The sequence below is a fragment of the Ursus americanus genome, chromosome 24 (genome assembly GCF_024610735.1).
Source record: "Ursus americanus isolate L20-20 chromosome 24, mUrsAme1.1.p, whole genome shotgun sequence".
Lineage (NCBI taxonomy): Eukaryota > Metazoa > Chordata > Mammalia > Carnivora > Ursidae > Ursus > Ursus americanus.
In genome coordinates, this window is record NC_142150.1 from 30,379,492 (window position 1) to 30,401,845 (window position 22,354).

The 22,354-nt window shown below is 54.3% G+C and overlaps 1 protein-coding gene across 1 annotated transcript in view; it reads left to right on the forward strand.

The window, feature by feature from the left end:
• Positions 1–7,166: 7,166 nt before the first annotated feature.
• The window catches only part of CREB3L1 (cAMP responsive element binding protein 3 like 1), a 34,915-nt gene continuing 19,727 nt past the window's right edge, over positions 7,167–22,354 (forward strand). Inside the window, exon 1 of the mRNA XM_045808727.2 lies at positions 7,167–7,740. Within this exon, the coding sequence (XP_045664683.1) occupies positions 7,639–7,740 (102 nt within the window). The 5' untranslated portion in view covers positions 7,167–7,638. The remainder of the gene's footprint in view (positions 7,741–22,354) is intronic.

The window sequence follows — 22,354 nt, forward strand, 5'->3', positions numbered from 1 at the left end:
CACATTAGAGGCCCTAGGGCTCATCTGGACAGGCCCGACGAACGGAGTCTTTATTCATTGGCTCTATGTCACTGTGTGTCTCTGCCAGTGTCCCCTGGGTTGCCAGAGACTGTCATTCTCCGCTTCAGCTCTCAGAACAACCTCCCCTTCCACTCCGGATTAGACTCATTCTCTGTGCCTTCCCCAGAGGTCCCCAGGTTTGTAGAGCACATGTGCAGTGCCAGCCCGTGTAAGGACTGAATTCACTAATGGATAAGTTAAGGCTTACCCTGGGAATCCCTAAGTCTTCACGCAGGGGCTCCCAGGGGGGAGACAGACTCCAGGTGGACAGGCCCGAAGGGGTGCAGCAAGGGATCAGGGCCCAGAATACACACCATTGGAGCCCCTCACCCTGATCCTTGGATCCTGGGTGCTTGCTTACCACAGAGCTGAGAAAAAATGTGGCTCCCCTGGGCCCACATCCATTCATTTTCTCCAGGGAATTAGTCCGCCCTTCAATTCTGGAGACTCCAGAAATGTTCCTCAGAGCATCTGGAATATATATTTGCTTTCACTGGTGATTGCCAAGGCCAGCTCTGCTGGTTTTCTATTTGTTCTGCTCAGGCATGGGAGCTGGGGCTGGTCCCTGAGGATGGGGGATGCCCATGGCCCTCAAAGTCCTCTCTCTGTGAATGACATGGGATGGCAGCCTGGACATGGACCTGCTCTTCTAGCAGAGAATCCTGGATGAGGGCCACTGAGAGTCAAAGGTTTGAGTCTGCAAAGCCCGCAGGCTCCTCCCAATGCCCCAGAAAGCCCCCAGTTACTGTGCAACTTGGCCAGTCCTAGAGTCTGGTATAGTGCAAAGGTTAAGTCCAACAGATCCAAGATCAAATTCCCACTCTCTTGCTTAAGAGCTGTGTGAGCTTGGACGAATAACATAACCTCTCTGAGCCTCACCTTCTTCATCTATAATAGTAAAAATATTATTGTATTTATACCTTATCTCACTTCAGAGTATATTAAAGGTACTTGAGAAGCCCTGCAGACCATGGAATTCGACAGCTTTTAATAGAGGCAAAAGGATACGGAGAAAGGGGGATAAAGACCTAAGATGAAGAGAGGGCCGCAGTCAGTTTGTGAAATGCACCTCCCCCCATGAGATCCTGTTGCAAGAGATGTGCCCCAGCAAATTCACCTCTGAGCTTTCTGACGGCCCAAATGAAGAAGGAAATGCAATGAGACACAAAATCCAAAGTGGCCATGAGATTCAAAATAGACCCACCAGTCAGAAGCAACCAGCTTCTCTGTGCCCTGAAGTCAACAAGGCTCTCTGCCCGGACCTTCCAAAGGGGGCAAGTCGGGGAGGGGGAGTGGGTGCATAGTGAAGCTGATGTTATCTTCTAGGACTTTTGTGTGTTTGAAATCAAATAAAATGCCTGACGGTGACCCTTGCAGCAGCCAGCACATAGTAGGTGCTTAATATGTGCTCACTTCCTTCCTTCCTTCTTTCCTGCTCGGTCCTCTGTCTTCTCCCAGGTAGGGAGTATCTGTGAGATCTTTTGTGCACGCAGCTGCGAGCTCTTCAATCCTTGGCACCCGCTAATTAAATACATAACCACGTACCAGGCTCCGGGTAAGGCCAATGCAGGAACTGCCCTAAACCTCACTAGATTCTTTCCTGCTGTCCCCAGATCCTTGGTCTCGGAAGGTCTCTCCCTCCCCCCACCACCCACCCTTTTGGGTCTCAGGGCTCTGCCTCCCCTCCAACAGGCCTGTAAACCCCACGGAACCCCGCTCTTGTGGCTAGCCCCTCATTCCCCACATAGCTTCAGGCTGCTCCCTCCTACCACCGCATTCATGGAGCTCAGCCACGTGCAAAAGCACAATTAATATTCCACTCAGTTTCCCCCAGCCCTGCTGCCTATTGGAAGAAGATGGAAACCAGATTTGCGGCTGCACGCGCTGGCGTGTATGTGCGCGGAGGGGTGGGCCCACTCCTAGGTGTGAGCTAGCGCTTTCTCCCCCCGCCCCCGGGTTTGCACGTGGGCACGAGTGGCAGAAGCCCCCCCCGGGTCGGTCCACACCTCCCGACACAGGATCAGGCGCCCAAGCGGCGTGGGCAGGCACCATCACACGGCCGCAGACTGCACACTCAGCTCCTGGACCAACGATGCCCAGAGAACACAGGGGCTCCTCACACACAAAGCCCACATTTGCTTTCCGGACAGAGGGAGACAGAATCCTAGCAGCTCAGGGCTGGAAGGATGGGATCTGAGCCATCATCCTGTCCCAGACCCTCATTTTACAGGAAAGAATCTGAAGGCCTGGCTTAACCTTGAGGGTTACCAGTCCCCACTGACCTGAACACTCCCTGGGTGCATTTTAGCAAATTTGCATTTAAATGCTTGATGCTGCCTCTGTGCTTCCTGCTGATGAGCCCCTTCGGCCTCGCCAGCCTTGGAGGTTGGGGAAACTGAGGCATAGGGGCGGGCAGGGGGTGAACTTGGCAAGTGCGGTAGATAATGGGCAGGGTCCAGCCTCTGGACTTTCCATACCCCTGCCCTCCCTCTCAGTCCCATATTTGCAGCTCTGCCGGGCCTAGGTAGGGCAGGATTTGCAGGGGAGTGTCCCCGACAACATGAGGGCTCATGGAGGCAAGAGGAAAGCCTGGCTTTGTTGATTTTTCTCCCCTGACTTCTGACTTAGAAAGCAAAGGGGCTGGAGGCTGGATACCTGAGTGTACGTATGTTTCTGGGGTTGGAGCCAGTGGCCTGAGTTATAGAGGCATCTAGAAGCAGACTTGGTACAGGTGATTCGAGGTAGAGGAAAGAAGGGTGAGTTCAGAGCAGGACTGAGCAAAGCCGGAAGCGGGTGGAGCTGTTCCCCAGGCGGCAGGCAGACAGAGGGCCAAGGGGCGGGCCTGCCTCCAGTCCAAAGACGGGACAGTAGAACAGAAATTCAGGGAAAGCAAAGCTAAAATAATTACCAAGAAAAGTCGCTGGAAGAGAGGCAAGTGTTTTCTTGGTCCTTAAGGAACTTCAGTCTTCAGAGAATTTGGAAAGGGAAAAAATCTATCTTCAAGGTCCTTTTCCAAGGCAGGGTGGCTGGTGATTCACTAGCTGCTGAGGAAGGCCCTGGAAGGCCCTCCCCTCAGCTCCTGCCTCTCCCTAGTGAGCAAACCCAGTTCATCTGGGGTGAGTGGAAAGGGCCCGGGTAAAAAGCCTGGAGGCCCAGATTTCAGCCCTGTCGCTGCCCCATTGAAGCTGGTGACCTAAGGCAAGCCTCCTATACCCTAGGCCTTGGTTTCCTGCAAAATAAAGGAATGGTCATTCATGAACTCTCTGAGCCTCAGTTTTCTCATCTGAGGATTGGGGATGGTAACAAATCATGTTTCAGCGAATCCAATAATCAATACCATCGATTGTATCATGCAGTACTACGTTCTGTACATTACGAAGGAAAAACAACTACCCGACTGTCACACACCATCGATCATAAGACACTCTCTGATTTCAGCGAGGCTGAAACGCACATCCCAGAATCAGCGAATACGATGCTTATCTCACAAGCTTCTTCCAAGAATTAAACGCGGTAATATAAGTAAAGTATTTAGTGCCTGGCACAACGTAAGTGCTCGATAGATTTCAGGTATTTTTATGGTTCAGGGTGGAGCAGTGAAGGAACCACAGGCCAAGGGGGTGGGGAAGAGTGAGAGCCTGGGTCTGAAGCCCACCCCCCCCCACGGGGCAGGGTGCCACCCCAGGGACTCCATGGCTCGCCCCAGCAGGGGGCACGGGGAGAGCAGCTGGGCAGCCCATGTTAGGGAGTCACAAGAGAACAAAGGGCCCCATCTGTTCCCCGGAAGTCAGCCTAATCTCCAGGATGAATATGTTTTCATTTCTCAGAAGTTCCTGTTAGAGTATGCCAAAGTGTTTTTCCCTTTACAATCCAGGCAAACAAGGCAGGTTTACTTTGGGTGACCTTCTCACCACCACCCAGGGCCTGCTTGCCGAATGTAAATACCCAGCCTTGCACCCTTCTGGAGGCTCCGGGCAGGAGCCTGGAATATTGGAGTGCCAGGCTTCCCAAGCAGGCAGGTTTTTCACCCCTTCCCACCTGCACGCTCCGGCAAGACCCATCCTGGCATAGGCATGCTTAGAAGGTCCTAGGAGAGGACCGGACCCTCTGCGTCATTAACACATCTCCCGTTTCATAGATGTGGAAACTGAGACCCAGAGAAGGACAGTGACTCTCCACGGGTATCAAAGTGGGGCAGTCCCCACCCAAGCCCCCCCCCCCTCAGATACACACACACCACCCCTGCTCACAGCTCAGCCAGACAAGGAGCCCCTCTCCCCACCTGACCTTCAGGGTCTGGGACAGGCAGGAAGCTTATCTCTGTCCTTTCTCTCCCGTGCGTCACTGCCTGGGTTGGGATGTCTTTATGCATTTCACTTCACAGTATCACAGCTGCTGGAGAGCAACAACCAGATGTCCCTAAGCCCATAGGAGAAGGGGTTATGGTCTGTGCTTTTCTTGACCTGGATTGCGGGTGTTTGCAGAGCCAATTTTGGCCTCCTTCCCCTGACCCTTCAGATGGAGAGAAGAGGCCTGAGAGGGGCTGAGTTGTGGAAACAGGTTCAGGGAGGGAGCAGACCCTCCCTATTAGGAGAGAACCCAAACTTCAGACCCAGCGAGCTGTGCAATTTCCTCTCCCGAAAATCCGAAAATCCGTAAGAGAAGATACAGCAGGAATGCAGTGCTACAGAAGGCTTCAAGCGGCCCCTCTAACCTGAACTAGCACGGCTCTTTTCAGTACTTGACTAGAGCAGAGCCTCGAGCCTCCCTATGATCCTTAAGTATCAGGCTGGTGGAGGGGACCGGGGTTTCACATTGGTCCTCTCACTCCCACGTCAACGCCTGCCCCTCCCGCTCTTTCTCTTCTACTTACTGTTCCCTCTGTCTGGAATGCTTTTCCCTCCATTTTGCCCCCTTTTACCATTCAGTTCAGGCTTCCGTTCTCAGCTCTCGCATCCCCTCTTCAGAAAGGGCTTCCTTCCCCACTCAGTTGCATCATACTACTTTCCTTCGTGGTCCTCCCACTATCTGAAATCATTTTCTTAAATTTTTTCTGCCCGTTCTTCCCTCATTGACTGCGGAAAAATTCTTAATCACCGCTGTACCTCCAGTGCCTGGTCTAGGGGCTGTTCGTCATGCTCAGTAATGCTTACAGAATGTGTGATTAATCCCCTGCCATTCTTGTCTTTGCTGGACTTTGCCATCCCCTTCATCCCAGGAAAAAAAATGACCGTACTCCTACTACGCGCCAGGCTCTGCACTGCCCATTCCCTCGCTTCTCTCCTCCTCCCCCGCCCCCCAACCCCAGGATTTCTCCTGGGAGATCCTGCCTCTCAGACTCCACAGGAGGTGCCGGAACCAGAATGTCTCCCCAGGATTATTTTCAATGGTTTCCTGGGGTGTTCACCTGGGTAAGAATCAGGCAAGAGAGGACACTCTAATCCTATTTATCTAAAACTATATAATCTTCCCCAATCACTTAAATGGTGCCTCTGTTTCTAATTACAGAGCCGGCTGGGAGGAACACAGGCACAATTTCCAGCCAACCTCAGGCAGAGGGACACTTTTGTTCCTCCTGGGGGCCCGCAGGGACTCTAGCTTGGGAACCAGGACCCCAGACACCTGCTACCTCAGGCTCACCCACCACAGACTGGCGTGTTGGCCCAGCCAGAGACTGCACATCCCCCCCCCCCACTCTTGGAAAAGGATCAGCCACATTCTCAGTGTTGGAATGTTCCCCAGTTGGCCAGATGTGAGGAACATACCCATGGTCTCAGCCCCCTAATTCTACCTGTCACTGTTTTAAGAGTTAACTGATTGCTTTTTGGCCCACCCTGACTGCTGGGAGTTGCATTGCTGGCTGAACCAGTCCCTAGAGCGTGGGCTATATTCTCAGCTTCTCAGAAGCAAACTCTCCAGGAGACCTGGGAGCTAATAGTCATGTGACGCCTGGAGGGTCAGCACCTTATTCTCCAGAACTATGTCGACTGGGTCATGAGATGGAGGGAAAGCCACGTGCCTGCCTACCTACGCCAGGCAAGCAAACAGCTTCTATCTCTGCCTCACTGTGTGTGCCCACCTTGGCACTGCGAGCGCAATTTCGGTGACATTCTGGCTTAACTGCAATGACATCTCTGCTTCTTAAAGGCTTTTTGGTTCCTGAGCTAATTAAAAGCCCCAGACTGAGAGGACACACTTAATCCTATTAATGACCTCTGGGCAGGAACCGGTGTGCCGGCCCTCTGAGGGAGTGCCCTTTCTGGCTCCCTGCATTTGTTCAGGTGGCCGCTGATTGTTTATCAGCTGGTTCAAGAGATTAAGCTGAACTTCTGAGCAGGCCACTTAGGTCATGGATCCAGGGGGCCTGGGAGTGTTTGGTGACCATAGGGTGTGCAGCCAGCCACACCTGGCAAGCTCCAGGGCCACTGTTCTTCAACTTCTTGCTCCTCTGAGCCATTAGAGGGACTGGACGATTGATGAGAAGTGGGGTCCTTGCCTCATTTCTGCTGTTCACTGGGCCCTTTCACACACAAGAACGCTGGATACAGTCCTTGCCCTGAAGGATCTCAGAGTGGGGGGGGGGGGGTGTCATAGACACGTGAGCAAACAATGACAATAACACATTAGACTCTCCGCTGTGGAGGTAAGCACACTGTGTCCCTTGAGTGTATAGGATGCTAACTGCTCCATCCTGCAGACCAGGGAAGTCTCCCTGGAGGAGGAGACCTGTGAAAATCTCCCCATTGAAAGATCTGTTGAGGGGCCCAGGAGATGGAATTGCCCAACTTTGGATTTGGTTCAGGCTCTAGCATAGGCTGGAAGAATGGAAATAACTCAGCTCCCTCGTGAACTTATGGGAGAATGATTGGCAAAGCCTCAACAAGATGCCGAGGTTCCAGGAACACAGCTATTGGCTCCAGGGTAATTTTGCTTCAAGCCCCTACCTTGATCTTCCAGAGAACAGAAGACATTGGCAAGGAAGATTAGCTTGTAGATGTCCCTTTAAAAGAGGAGGGACCGTTCCTCAGGCCTCGCCCTCTTTCATTAATATGAAATTTATCGTGAATATTGATGTGGGGGCGTGGCGCCTCGGCCAGCTGGGCTAACAGGCCAGGGGTTCCAGGTTTCACAGAGAGGAAAGTGACAGAAGCCGTGCAGAGGGAGACGCAGAGAGAGCAGAGCGCCGGGCAGCCACCCAGTCTCGGGGGAGCGCTTAGCTCCCCCACCCCGGGCTCCCACCCTGTCCGGGGGGCTCCTCAAGCCCTCAGCCCCACTCCCAGGATCCCCATGGAAGCCAGCTGTGCCCCGGGAGGAGCCGGAGGAGGAGGAGTCGGCTAAATGCTCGCGGTGCGCCCGGGGCCCCTGAGCCCAGCCAGCTCCGCGCCGCTGCCCTAAGGCCCCCGCGCCCCCGGCGCCCCCTACCCAGGGCCGCGCCGCCTCCGCCCGCCCCTCCCCGGGGCTTGCCCCGGACCTGCCCCCGCCCGCTAGCCAGCGCTCAGGCAGGAGCTCTGGGCCAGGCGCGCCGCCGCCCTGGAGTGAGGGAAGCCCAGGCGAAGGGGGTCTCCGGAGCCGGCCGCGATGGACGCCGTCTTGGAGCCCTTCCCGGCCGACAGGCTGTTCCCCGGATCCAGCTTCCTGGACTTGGGGGATCTGAACGAGTCGGATTTCCTCAACAATGCGGTAAGATGAAGGGTCTGCGTCCTCCTTCCACCACTCCGCACCCCTCTTCGCGGCGCGCCTGCCCCCCCCCCCAAGGACGGGACTACACAACACTGGGCAGAAGCGGGGGAGGGGGCTCGGTGCAGGGTCCCTGAGAGACACGTGTTTAGAGCTCTGAGATTTGGAGACTAGATCCCTCGACAACCCCCTAGACCCCGAACCTGGACCGCAGCCTCTGAGCTTGCCCTAGTGCGCACCCCTCCTAGGGGCTCCATCCGCGGATACATTGACCTCGGCTTTCTAGGGGAAGGGGACGTCGAGGCGTCGGGGCCAGCCGATCCCTGGATATGAGCCCTAGAGACACCAGTCCTTTCCCCTCCCATGTCTTCTAGCCGTCCTCCACCCACCCCCGGGGTTCCCGGACCAGATTGGGCGCAAAGTGTTGGCGCCCCTTCCTGCGCCCCCTTTAGGACCTCCGTGGCTCCGCGGCTGGTTCTCCGCTGGGGGGCGCACAGGGAAGTGTTCGGAAGACCAGGGACCCGACGCCCCTTGGGGGGCCAGAGTCGTACCCGGGTTCTGAGCCAGTCCTGCCAACTTAGGGGTGCTGCCGCGGCCGCCCCACCAAGTCGGGCCTGAGGGTCCCCAGGGACAGACCGGACGCGCTCAGATGCTCAGGGCAGCACAGGGTGATCGTTCAGGAGGAGGGAGATCTTTCTCCCCATCCCTGTGTCTCTAGGTCTGTTCCTCTGTCCCTCATGTCTCCCTGTGTCTTCGTGACTGTCTCTGTCTCTGAGCTTGTCCTCCTCTTTCTCTCTCTTCCCCTCCCTCCCTAAGGAAACGTGGCTTCTTCTCTCTTCTTCCCTCCCTTCCTCCCTCTCTCAGGCTCAGCCCTAAAGCCCTGCTGGGGGGAGGGGCATGGGCTCCGCAACGCAAGAAAATATTTGGGTTCAGAAGGGCCTGCTGGGTTGAAATGTGGACAGCTTGGGGAATCTGGTGGGATCTCCCATGCAGTGAACTGCCCATCTCATTCTCTCTACACATACACACACACACACACATACACACACACACACACACACACACACACACACACACAAAACCACACAAACACACACCCCCATCTAATGGGTCTCTGCTGGCTGGCCTCTACTCGTGGGACCAGGATAAACTTGGCCAGACAAGAGCCAAATGCACAGAGACTCCAAGGATTGGGCATGTTGGACTTCCACTTCAGTTGTCCCAGGCTTCTAAACTGATGGTGGCGAAACAAGCCAAGGGACAGGAACCTGAGTCAGGGAGGCATGGGGTGTGAGGTCTCCCAGCCCTCTATTAGGGAGATCTGGGTCGCCCTGCTTTCTGAGGATAGCCCCTGGTCCCAGTCAAAGGGAGCACACTTCTGCACACAGGCCAAGTGGAGGAGGGAAGAGGACTTGAGCTGGTAGTGGGGAGAGCAGCGTTCTAGTCCTGCCTCTTCTTTGGCATCCCACTGCAAGCCCGGGTCTCTGCTTCTTTGTCTATAAAGTGGGGAGAGGTTGGGTCAAGTCTTTATAAGGATGGTCTGGCACAGATCCTAGGAATAAAGTGGCAGGGATTGGGGGTTCTGTACATCCCTCCTGGAGTTGGTAACAGATACTGGTCAGAGGGAGAGGGGTTTGTTGGAGTTTGTACCTGCACAGACAAGGGGGATGGTAGAGCCCTCCCCGCCACCACCGTGAGGTGCCCTCAACAGCTGAGTGGGGCTTTCTTCTGAATGAACTCTGCCGCCTACAGCCTCTTCCTGCTCCTCCATTCAGCCTTGTGTCCCCAGCTGCTCAGCTGGGCCTTGGTCCAGCGCAGGAAAGGAGGCAGGATCAGACAGTGGTATCCAGCACTGGGACTGTGGAGGGAAAGCCCTGCTGGGGAAACTCCTGACCTTGAACCTAGGCAAGGTCAGGCCAGGCAGGGGGAGAGGAAAGGTTTTCGAAGAAGAGTGACCAAGAACTCCCAGGCTGGGAATCAGGAGATTTGGTTTTAGCTGTTCTGCCACCAGGCAGCTGGGCAATTCAGGCAAGTGGCTTTTCTTCCTCTGGGCCTTGGTTCCCTCATTTGAAAAATGGAGGTATAGATCCTTCCCCATAGTGGTGAGAAAATTAATTAAAAATTAATGGAGGAAAATGCCTGGCAGGTAAGTTTCTATAGTTAACTTGTTCCAGAAACTAGATGGGGTGGTGGTAAGAACTACTCAGCAACGAGTTGCTGTGTGACCTTGAGCAAGTCACTTTCCTCCTCTGGTACCTCCACTTAGATGTCTAAGAGCCCTTACAGCCAGGACACATACCAACCCTAAGCCCCAACTCCCTCTTCATTCTGCATGAGGGTAGGAAAATGCTTCCAAGGTAAGGGTGGAAAGGGATGGAGTCTGTGTGTTTCTCGGTCTAGGAGATGGAGAACAGGGTATTCACTATCCTTCTTAAAAATCCAGATAAAGGCCATAACGTCACATGGAAAATGTGTGTGCTCTGTTGCGCCACGCAAAAATCAAGAATCCAAAATTCTGCTGCTCACCCTGGACACAACTCTGTAAGAAATACACATTCGCTTGGGCAGAGACAGAATGAGTATGCAGTTCAAGTCAAGTGTGCTTGGAGGGGTCAGGGATGCTTTCCTTTTTCCTTCGATGAAGATACCTTCATGCTGTTCCCAGGTTATCCACGTGATTCTCAGAGACATCCCTCAGAAGGGGCTGTCCTTTCTGCCAGATATGGGGGGCTTCTACTCCCTCACCCTCCCCCACTCTCCCACAGTTCCTGATGTGACCACAGGAGAGCCCTTGTCCCTTGCATCCTGTGATCCTTCAGCCCCTGGGCAGTAGGAGAGAGGGTCTGGTGCTCAGAAGACTGGAATAAAGGACCAGAGGGAGAACAGGTTGTGTCTCCAGGTAGGGATACTAGGTCTCTGTGCCTCTTGCCTCCTCCTTCTGGCTAAGGAGAAGGGATGACTCCAGTTTCTCTAGAGAGAAATGGCTTGGATCCCAGAGATGCCCCAACTGGGAGGGTGTGGAGAGGAGAAGGAGGAGGAAGAGGAGTGCTGTTTTCTCAGAGGGGAGCAGCAGGAAGCTGCAAGGATGTTTGCCCAGTATATTCATTTACCTCCCAGCAGTTGGGGAGGCCAGGTGTGGGAATGACTAGGACCCAGGGACCAGCCCAAGGGAAGGGAGGTGTGGGGCCTAAGCCAGGCCCCTAGCCTGGCTTCTCCGGAGCTAAATAGGGAAATAGAGAAAGAGAACCGCCACCACCACCACCCCAGCTTTGGGGGATTAGGGAGATTAGAGAAGTATGTGCATTTGGGTGTTCCTATGTCTGTGTGTGGGCCTTTAACAGCCCCTAAAAGGGGAGGTGTGTGTGTGTGTGTGTGTGTGTGTGTGTGTGTGTGTGTGTGTGTGTGTGTTTCTCTTTAAATTCTCACCAGCAGGAAACAGGACTAAGGGCCAAGGCACTCTGGTCTCAGAGTTAGAATCCCCCTAAAAAAGGATTAATGAAGAAGCCAAAATCTCAGCGCTCCAACTCAGTAAGGGAGATCTCCCCAGACACCTAGCCCTCCCTCAAAACATTGAGTTCGTTTGGGGCAGGGGTCTTTGGTTTTGTTTTTGTTTCCTCCACTGGGACACAAGCTCCTTGAGGGCAGGGGTTTATCTGTCTTGTTCGCTGCAAGATCCCCAGTGCCCAGTACGGTGCTTGGCACAGAGTAGGCCTCAACCAGAGATGGCGAAATGAAGGAAAGGGGCCCAGCCCAGACCCCACATTTTTTTATGGAAGAGGAGAAAGGGTGCTTAAGCCCCCAGCCATCAGGATCCTGCAACCCATACTGTCTCTGAGATTCAGGAAGGGCTGGCTCTCCATGATTCCCAATGAGATGTCATTGCCTTGAGCCATCCCCCTCCTATGGCAGAGACCCCCAGAGCCCCTGGACAAGGATAATGTGTACTTAGTTGACCCACAGCAGATGTGAACTTGTGGCTTAGGCCTCATCTTTGAACAGTGGCTCTAGGACTTCCATCTTTCCCAGTCTTCTCTTGTTCAGGTTGCTCTGGGACTCATGGATCCACACTCATCCAGCTTCAAATGAAGTCTCTCTAGTCCTGCCTCAGGGCCTTTGCATATGCTGTTCCTGACATCTAGAATGCTTTTCCTCCAGTTCTCTCCATCCCATCTCTTTAGTCCAAATGCCACCTCCTTAGAGCAGCCTCCTGACCACCTCAAGTGGGACCCCCTCTCATTTTCTGTTTCAGACCTTTGATGTCTTCATAGCCCTCATCCCAGTGTAAAGCTATGTTATTGGCTTATTGTCCATCTCCAGTGAGAAAGCAAGTTCCATGAGAACAGAGACCCTGTCGGTTCTGTTCATTGCCATAAACCTAGCCCAGTGCTGTGGTACAAAATAGGTGCTTAATATAGTAAAACTCCATCATAAGACAAGAAGCCAAGTCCAAAATTTTCAGTCACTTAAAATGTGAAGTCATGTTATTTCAGGAGCAATGAAGAGCAACATTTTTCTGTTGGTCCATACTGTCACAAAAAGCATGACAGTAAAGATCATGGAAACTTACCACATGCAGGCAGTCACTTCTTTACCAGCTGTCCTGCCCTGAGATAAGAGTTTTGCTCACCTTTATTTGAGGTGGGCCCCAGGCAGAGGACAGAGCCAAGTTTGGGTTGCCTTGTTGTGGACTTCGTTCCATTTCAAGGATTTACTGTCTTTGTAGAGAAAATTACTTCAGACTAGAGCAGTCCCTGTAAGAGAAGGGGAGAATGTTTTTTTTAAAAGACAGGCCTGAGTATTCAAGAAGTGTATTGGTAACTCCAGAGGGGTCCTTGGGGTTCTCAGGATCCTGGCCTGGCCAGCCCAGAGGGTGATGGGGATGCTGGATCCCCCAAAATTTTGCCTGTACCCCAATGTATGATGAGGTCCCTCCGGCTTCCCTGGACCAGCTGGGGCTTCGCTTGGTCGTTCTTCAATACATGCAGCCAGTCCTTTAACAAATGGGCACTGAAGGAGCGCTTTCCTGGTCACTATGCATAGCGATCTCCAGCCACTGACAGCCAAGTGAGAGAGAGAAAGAGGGAACCACAGTAGCAGCCCCACGGGGCGCCGGAATGGAGCAGAGCAGGGCGGGCGCCTAAGGAGGAGCGTCCAGCCGAGATGGAGGTCATAGAAGGTTTCTTAGAGGAGGCGACCTGGCACACTCCCTCCCTCATGGCCCCATCCCTACTGGCAAAGGAGTTGCTGGAAGGCGCTCTCTTACTGAGCCCATAGAGGTATCATTGTCCCCTGTGCAGATAAGACAGCGGAGTTTAGAAAGGAGGCAGGGATCCCATGGAGTGAGTCAAGTTGGAGAGAGAACCATCTTCTCTCTCTCTTTCTGGTTTGCACTTTGCTCTCTAGGGTGAGGAAAGTTTGGGCTCTCTGATATCAGAGGGGCCCGCCTTCATTCTCACCCACTGCCATCCTCAGAGCACCATGGATGTCTGGAGCATTCGAGGCAGAGCCAGCAGGTTGCCTGGCCTGTGAGAGCCCAGCAGAGGCCCCACATCCCATCCTGTGCCCTGTCCTCAGACTCACTCTGGGATTCTGCTCCCCGGCTCACCTGGGAGCTTGGACCTTTGCTCTATGTAGCTCCCAGGACTCCTCAGGAGGGTCTGTTTATGTCTGGCCTGGCTACTGTGCCAGGAGAGGAGAGGACGAAGGACAGCTCCGCCTTGTGTCTTCCCCTCCCCATGCCCTGTGCCTCCTGCAGATCCTGGTACAGAGGCCCTCCCGGAGCATCCCTGTCTGGGACCTGGCTTGCCCCTGAACCTCCCTCAAGAAACCAGCTCCAGATGCTGGAGAACAAGCTGTTCTTCTGGAAGTCTCTGCGCTCCAGGGGGCAGGATAGAGGAGGAAGATTTGGGTGGAGTTAAGTCAAGACCATGAGCATTGCTTTGGCTGGAACACTGTGTAACCCCCTCAAGCAGACAAGGGAAAGTCAGAATAAGTGGCAGGACCCTTGACCAGGATGGGGGAAAAGGTAAGGGTGGGGGCGTCTGGTTCAGGAGAGGCTGGGAGGCACAAGATATGGTCCAGAACTCTGACCATCACAGAAAATATGTTAAAGGGATTGATTTCCTTGGAATGTCAGAGACTCTGATCTCCATGACCTAGACATACCATATCACCAATAAGGTCAGCTTGACAACTGGGGCAATAATGGGCTTCCCTGCTGCCGGCTTCGCTCTGCCTCCTCTCTCAGCTCTCCTGGGACAGAGCCCTCATTGCAGCTTCCTTGGCCCTTGGCCTTTGGCCCTTGGTTCTTGGCCCAGGAGCCATTTCACCCATCCCAGAGAGGCTGACACATCTGGGCTGGGCTGTGTGGTCCAGCATAACAGCTGGACAGCAGCAGCTGTCCCCCTTTTCCCTTTCCAAAAGAAAAACAAAAATGAAAGCAGCAGAGGAGTAAGGCAGGCTCTTCAGGCCCTCACGGAGAGCCGGGAGGCAGTTTTAAACCAGCCATTGAAGGGACCTGTTTCAGAGGTCAGCAGGCCCAAGCCTTTGCCCCTGTGTGCCCCTCTGCCTGGACCGTCCTCACCTCTCGTCACCCCATTTCCCTAAACTCAGTTGTGTGACCTCGGGCAAATCACTTCCCTTCTCTGGGCCTTGGCTTCCTCATTGCTGAACTTGACTGAGAATTCTTTGAGAGCAGGAATGTCAGACAATTATTTTTATCTGTTGCCTAGTTATAGCTATAGGGACTGAGTGCTGAGGAAATGCTTATTTATTGGATGGATGGATGGTTGGATGGATAGATGGGTGGATGGAGGGGTGGATGGATGGATGGATGGATGGATGGATGGATGGATAGATAGATGGGTGGATGGGTGGATGGGACTGAGAATTCTTTGAGAGCAGGAATGTCAGACAATTATTTTTATTTGTTGCCTAGTTATAGCTATAGGGACTGAGTGCTGAGGAAATGCTTATTTATTGGATGGATGGATGGATGGATGGATGGATGGATGGATGGATGGATAGATGGGTGGATGGGTGGATGGGTGGATGGGTGGATGGATGGATGGATGGATGGATGGATGGATGGATGGGTGGATGGGTGGATGGATGGATGGATGGATGGATGGATGGATGGATGGATGGATAGATGGGTGGATGGGTGGATGGATGGATGGATAGAAGGAAGGAAAGAAGGAAGGAGTGGGGAGGGGTGATGGATGGATAGACGGGTAGATGAACAGATAGTGGAAGAAAGGACACTTCTACACTTCCCAGCATTAAAGCTTTTTTTAAAGTGGATTATTTTTTATTGAAATAGTGAATTTTAACCTAAATTCTACATCTCCCTTTCACTTTACCATAATAGCCTTTGCTATCATAAAAGAATATATATGATGCGTGCATATGAATTATAAATGATAATAAAATAGATACATGTGTACTCACTACCCCAGTTGAAGAACTAGGTCCAGCTCTGAATATCTGGGTCTCTCAAAGCTGCATGAGTTTGGGGGAGCAGTGTGCTAGAGAGACCCTGAATCCACTGCACTCTGGACAGATGCTGAACAGGCATGTCCTGAGACCTGGTGCCTCCTCCCACACCCAACCTGACCAGACAGCAGGTCCACAGGTTAGATTGCTAATACCTCCGAAACACGGGGGAGCTGAGCCATACCTGAGGTGGGGTGTGATGGCCATTGATGGTCTCCTGCAGTGGCTCAGACCTGGGAGCAAATCTTGGCTCTCACCATTTGTCGTCTGTGTGAACTTGGGACAGGTGCCTGAACCTCTCCCAGCTGATTTTCCTCATCCATAAAGTAAGAGCGTAGAACATAGGGTTCTTATGAGGGTTCTGTTAGATAAGGCCTAGCACAGTGCCTGGCACATAGTAAAGCCTGCATAAATCATAGTCGTTGCCACTGGGTTTATTCTGATTGTTGTTGTCATGGCCTGAAAGGAAGGTCCCCAGCGTTGGCCAGTCCTTGGAGGAAGGCTCCAGCTTCTCCATTCCTGTGATGAGCCCTGGTTGTAGGGATTTTATTTCCCTATCTGGCCTCTTGGAAGCTGGAAGGCTCTTTTGAGTAAAGACAGAAGATGCCAGATCCCGTCTCAAGGCTCTTTCTGGGCCTCAGAAGAGGGATGCCCAGGGATGAGCTACACTGGGGCCCCAAGTGAGGACCCAGTGCACAGAATAGTGAGGAATTTGGGGCCATAGTTTGTACCTGGCTCTGTGCTGGGTGTTGGGGGTGGGGTGTTGGGGGTGGGGCAGCAGAAAATCAACCTTGGTATTCCTTCAGCTACCAACATTGTCATGTGTGCTGAAGAGCCCGGCAGAGTTTGGGTTCAAATCCTGATTCAGCCTCTTACTAAATGAATGAACCTGGGGAAGCTACTTAACTTCTCTGTGCCTCAGTTTCCTCAACTTTAAATGAAGGTACTACCTTATCTTCTGAAAATTGAATGAGACACTATATGGAAGGAGCTACAACAGTGCCTGGGACATAAATATTAGCTATTATTACTATTATTATTATTATTATTATTATTATTATTATTAGGCATACTATATGCTAGGCCCTCTGTGAGGCCCAGCAGAGGGTTCAGGGATGAACTCCATCCTGGGTCTTACCCTCAAGGAAGTAAAAGTTCAGAAGGAGATATGGGTCCCATTATGCCTACTTAGAGTTCAAGGCTTGATACTAACCAGAGACCCAACAGTCTGTAAGGGCTATAGCAGTTCAAGAGGGACATCAGGTGGTACAGGTGGGTGACCAAGGAAGGCTTCCTAGTGGAAGTAGCATTTTAATTGGGCCTTAAGGGATGATAGGAGTTGGAATGAGGAGATCAAGGGTCAAGGCATTCCAGACACAAGGAATGGTATCAGCAAAGGCCCTGGGGCATTAGAGTTCACAGCAGTTTGGAGGAGCTGGGAGTGGTCATCCAACTAGGATGGAGGGAAGAGAAAGATGAGGGTCTCTAACTATAGTGGTAAGTTGAGACACATGTATAACAGACCTGGAATGTCATGCTTAGGAGCTGGGAGTTTCTTCAGCAGGCAGGAGGGAGCCAGTGATAGTTCTGAGCTGGACAAAGTAGTGGTCCCGGCAACTCTGAACTATCTCAGTGCTAGGAGGTCTAGGGTCCATTAGGAATCAGCTGTCAGCCTGTCTGGATGATGAGGGACCCTCCCCAAAGGGAGAGAGAGTTGTGGGCCCTCCCTGAGTCTGGAGCAGCCTGAGGCAGTAGCTAAGCCCAGGTCCCTTCTTCTCTCTGCCTTCCACTCTGTGCCCTGATGTGACTCTCACGCTGGGCCAGGAGTACCAGTTCCCATCAGGCTCTTTCATCCGCAGCCCTCGGGCCAGGCTGACCTGGAGAGGCCCAAGGCAACTCCACCCTTGCAAAGGAACAGGCTTCCCTCTTCAGGGCTGAAAGCTCCAGCCTGAACCGCGTCCTTCCTCCTGGCCCAACCCCAGGGCCCTAACGGGGTTCCCCTACCCCTCCTATAGCTCAGGACCCTCCACTCTCAGGCAAGGCATGTCCCTGTAGGGCCCCAGGGCTCTAGAAGGATCTGAGCCCTCCTTCTGAGGCCAGCCCAGTCTGGCACCCTCACCTCCTTGGCCATCCCACCCATCAGCTGGGACAAGATGCCCAGAGCCCCTTTCATCATCCTCCCAGAGAAGAGGCCCAGCCCTGCCCTCTGCTGCCCCAAGGCCTTCACCCCTTCCTCTCCCAGAGCTGCAAATCAGTTCCACATTTGGGATCTGGCATGCACTATCTGCTCAGAACTTTCCCCTCCCAGTTAGCTCAGGCTCCCATCTCCCCCCCCACCCCACATGGTCAGCCCGTGGGGTCTGCAGAAGGGGAAGAGCTCCTGCCTTCAGTGACCTCTTCAGAGGTCTGAGAGGGAACTAGGCTGTGGCAAGGTACCAGAGGGACTGTGGACAGGACAGCCTCCCGGGGAGAGATGAAAGAGAAAGGGTAGAGGGGGTGGGGCGGAGGCAGAGCTTGAGCAAGCATATGAGGGGATGAGGGGCTGGGGGTGGTGAGGGAAGGAGCGAGGTAGTTCCCAGCTCAGCACATTCCTGAGACATCTGGATGTGCTGGAAGGGCCCCAGCTGGCCCGCATGGCTGTGGCTCCAGCGTCTCTGCTCTGTGATGTCAGGACCCAGCACTCCCCCTCCTCGCAGAGTCCCACTGGCCTGAGGTCCACCTTGGGGCTGAGTGCCGTGGGGTCTCCTCCCCAGACCCCGCATCCACAGCGAGCAAGAACAAGGCCGCTGAGGGCTTGGAGGAAACGCCTGCCCCAGAGGAGGGCCCAGGCATGGTGGTAGGAGGCCCACACCAAAGACCCAGGGGTTTGCCCATGCAACTGACTCAAGGAGATTGCTCTTTGAGGCTGATGCCAGCCCCTCCCTTCTCCTTGGAAGAGAGCTAGAGACAGAGGCAAGTCTCTGGAAATGGCTGCTTACCTCAAGCTGTGTGATCGTGAGCAAGTCCACTCCCTTCCCTGGCTTTCCGGTTTTCTCTCTGTAATAATAATAATAGGAACAATAATAGCTCCACATCAGTGAGACCCTGCCACGCGTCCTGCATCGTGGCAAGCACTTTACAAATGTCATCATTTGTTGAAACCTCATGGCAACCTAGTAGTTAGAGATCAGTACCCCCATTTTAGAGCCGAGACGGGGGCTCAGAGAGGTTCAGAAAGTTGCCCAAGGCTACGCAGTAGGTAGCAGAGCCAGGATGGAACTGGATCGGTCTGCTTCCCTTGCTCTTGACCATTGAACCACATGGCCTCTGTCAGTAAGAGGGGACAGACCTCATGATGCCAGAATTCTTTTCAGCTTGAAAATGGTGATGATTTTTTTGGCTATCGTGGGGCTCTTCAAGAAGGGCAGGGGCAGGCATTAGTCACACACTGGGTGGGGGAAGGAGAACAGAGGCAGCTGGCTTTGAAGCCTCGGATGGGTCTGGAGGCTTTGGAGGTCCCCTCCCTTGGAGTCCCAGCGAGGTCCAAACCCCGGAGGCTAGAGCCACAGCCTGATCCCCAGCCGAACCCAGGGGTCCCACACCTTCCCTGAAGGGAAGGAGTAAATAAGGAGAGAGAATGCAGCTTCTTCCAAAAATAAAACCCGAGGACAACTCAGACAGGCCGGGACAGCTGAGGAAGCCAGAGGCCGAACGCTGAGTGCACTGGAGAGAGGGAAGAGGCCAAGGGAATTCCAGCCAGAGCCGGGTGGCAGGCTCCAGCTGCGGAGGGCGTCCAGCTGGCCAGGGGCCGGGAGAGCAGCTTGGCCGGGTGGCCACGGGGCTCTGTTGATACTCTGGGGCCTAGTCACACCCCGGGGGCAGCTCCTGCGGCACTGAGTGGGGGACTGTGGTCCCCAGGAACTGGTCTGCCTGGGGCTTAAGAACAAAAAGGCCTTGGGAAAGAACAACCTGGGTACAATAGGCCCCACTAGGGAGGAGCTGAGGGAAGGCGGCCAGGAGCACGGAAACTCTGCCTGCAGCAGGAGCAAGCTGGCACGGAGGCGGAGTTCAGGGCAGGCATTCCTGGAGGCTCAGCTGCAGAAAAAAGCCTTGGTCCATTAACACACTGGCACATTCCTTCATTCACCCACTCATTCAGTCCATCAGGCAGTCACTTGGCAAACACCTGAGCACCTACCAGGTGCTGGGACCAGTGCTAGGCTTCGGAGCTATACCTGAGAACTGGACACAGCAAGACAGAGGCAATATGGCGGGCTCATCACAGGCTACACTAAGGCACTTGGAGACTATGGTAAGGGCAGTAGGGAGTCATGGATGGATACTGAGAGGGGTAGTCACATGAGTCATATTGTGTTAGAAGATTCCTCTTAACGGAAGGTGGAGAACGCTCTGGAGACGGATCAGAGTTCAAGCCTTAGACTTACCTTCATCAATGGCGTATTCACACCACGAGTCAGAAAGCTTTTTGTGAGCAGGAATTGGGATCTGTTCATCTCTGTAGCCACAGGGCTGGGCACGTAGTAGGTGCTTCGTACATACTGAAAGAATACGTAAGTGATGAATAAATGGATGTGAGTAGATGCCCTTATTCTCCAGAGGTCCCCAGTGCCAGACCTGCCACTTAGTCTCCAGTGTCCTGAGCTGTCCCACAGGGATCCTCTGGCCTCTGTGTATGGACCAACATCTCCAGCAGCCAGACCGTGGGCTGCTGTGCCCTCAGTGGTGCCAGTCACAGCTAATCCCAGCCCTGGGCGGCGGCATTCACTGCCACCGCTTCCTCCTGCCCAGACAGTACCTGGCACTGACCTCTGGGTTGGGCCACAGTACATGGGCCGGCTGGTCAGAAGATGCCAGGGGCTGGCCAGGAACCTGCAGGCCTACTCTCCACTTTCCTGCGGGATCTGTGGCCTGGCCAGGAAAGGGTTACCAGTGTCACGAGAGGGAACTGGAGAGCCACACCCACAGGGCTGGGGTCTACCGAAGGAGGAGAACGTGCATGCCCTCCCCAGGCCCTCCAGCACACAGAAGCAGCCTGTGGTGGGAACCAGCCTGCACTTTCCTCTCTCCCTTCCTTTCTCCAGCACACGCAGGGAAAAACTCAATCCCCTGTGTTGTTCCCTCCTCCAGTCCCAGCCCTCACTGTCCCAGCCCCAGGCGAGCCTGGGACTCCCAAAGCTCCCTCGCTGGGGGTCATATGACTCAGGCGTGTGGGTTGGCGCAGTCAGCATTTAGTTCTCTGGTGGTGTGACATGTTGTGTGTGTTCGAGTCTGAGGGTGCAGGACCGTGTCTGACCGTCTCTGGGGTGGCTGCCCGTTTGTGTGTGTGTGTGTATATAGGAGAATGTGTGTCCGTCTCATCACACCTGAGGAGCGTGTCCTTGTTGGGGCTGTATTAGTGCCTGCCGGTGTCAGCCTAGGGGAGCCCCTGAGCATGTGTGTGCTGGGCTGTATGTGGAATGTGTCCAGGGATGTGGATCTTACTTTGTGTGGTATCAGAAAAGTGGTGGTTCCCTATGTAAGAAGGAACCTCACAGCCCATGACTGTGGAGTGCACACACACGTATGCACACACATACACACAGAGAGAAGCATTTCTGCTTATTTGGACTTGGGCTCTGTGGTGAATAGTTCGGTAGGGGGAAAATATGAAACCTCAGCAGCTGCCTTCCCTGGGCCTGTGGGGAATGGGGGTTGAGAGTGAGGTTGGAGGTTGGAACAATGTGCCCCCCTTCACCCCCATGCCCTTGCCAGGAAGGCTCAGGGACTGGCTCCAGGGACTGGAGAACTGGCTCCATCCCTTCCCAGTCCCCAGGGAGGCCAGGACAGAGGAAAAGAGCCCACTCTCTGAATACTAGTTCACTTCACCCTGTCCCTGCCTGCTGCCCCTGCCTCAACAGGAACACAGTCTATAACAGATGGGGAAACTGAGGCCTGGCAAGGAGACATCACCTGCCCCTGTCCAGGTCTGCCCCAGAGCACAGCTAGATCTTGAACTGGGGCCTCCCGAATCTGAGTCCAGGGCCTTTTCCCCTTCACAGGAGGACCTTTGATTCTGGCTCTGGGAAGGGGAACCCAAATGCCCGGATGGTGATACTTAAGGACGGGGAAGGCCTGACAATTGAATATCCAGGGGCCCACCTCCCCTCCCCTAAGTCCTTCCCTGGTGTCTCTTGCGCCTACCCACCCACCCGCCCCCCCCACACACACACTCAGGGCACGGCACTGACTCAGACTGGTGGCCCTTCAGCTTGAAATGGGGTCGATTTTCTAGTGACCACGAGGCAAGTAACCGTCCCGGAATGTATGGGTCAGTATGGGGGGGGGCAGCCTGCGGGGGAGGGAAGGGGGAAATATGAGAGGACTCTCCTCCCATCTCTTCCCAGAGCTCACTCTCGGAAGGAATGTCCGGGCTCGGGATTCCCCCCCACTCCTTATCCCACAGCTCAGCCTGGACCCACTCTGGTCTCCTCCCTCCTTTCCGCAAGCACAGATTGAATCAGCGCCAGCGAGGGGAGAGACAGAAGTCAGGGCCCGGGGTGCACGCGCCGTGGGGCCAGGGGCGGAAGGAAGGGGGCGCTCTTAGGCTACCCCAGGTCCGGGTAGAACCTTCTCCCACACACTTCTCAGCAGGCAGCTGCACTCCCAGAGCTTTTCTTCTCTGCACTGACCCCAGTGGAGAAATTACGGGAGGGGAACTGAGAGGAGCTTCAGAGGGTCCTGTTACGGCCCCAGGAGCGTACTCACTCCCCGCACGACCAAGGACCCGCTGCCCCGTCAGTGCGCCCTCTGGTAGGACTGTTCGCAGAGGGACGGAAGAGGCTGAGCTGGAAGAGCCGCGAAGGAACTTAAGAATTGCTGCCGGCCTCCCCTGCGAGCCGGGGACGTCCGAGGAGACCCTCCCTCTCCACTCCCCCCCCCCCCGCCCCCGCCTCCGCCTCGCTTGCTCAGGGGCCGTGCAATTCATAAGGGTCTTGGGACTGCGTGGGGCTGCCGGCCCCCTGGAAACTCCAAGGGGCCGTCCCTGCCGCTGCCCCAAGCGCGGAAAAGGACACTCAGCTGGACGTAGCGCTGCGGGCCCTTCCCACGCCCCGGCCGTCTGCGAAGCTCAGAGCCCTCCTCCGCT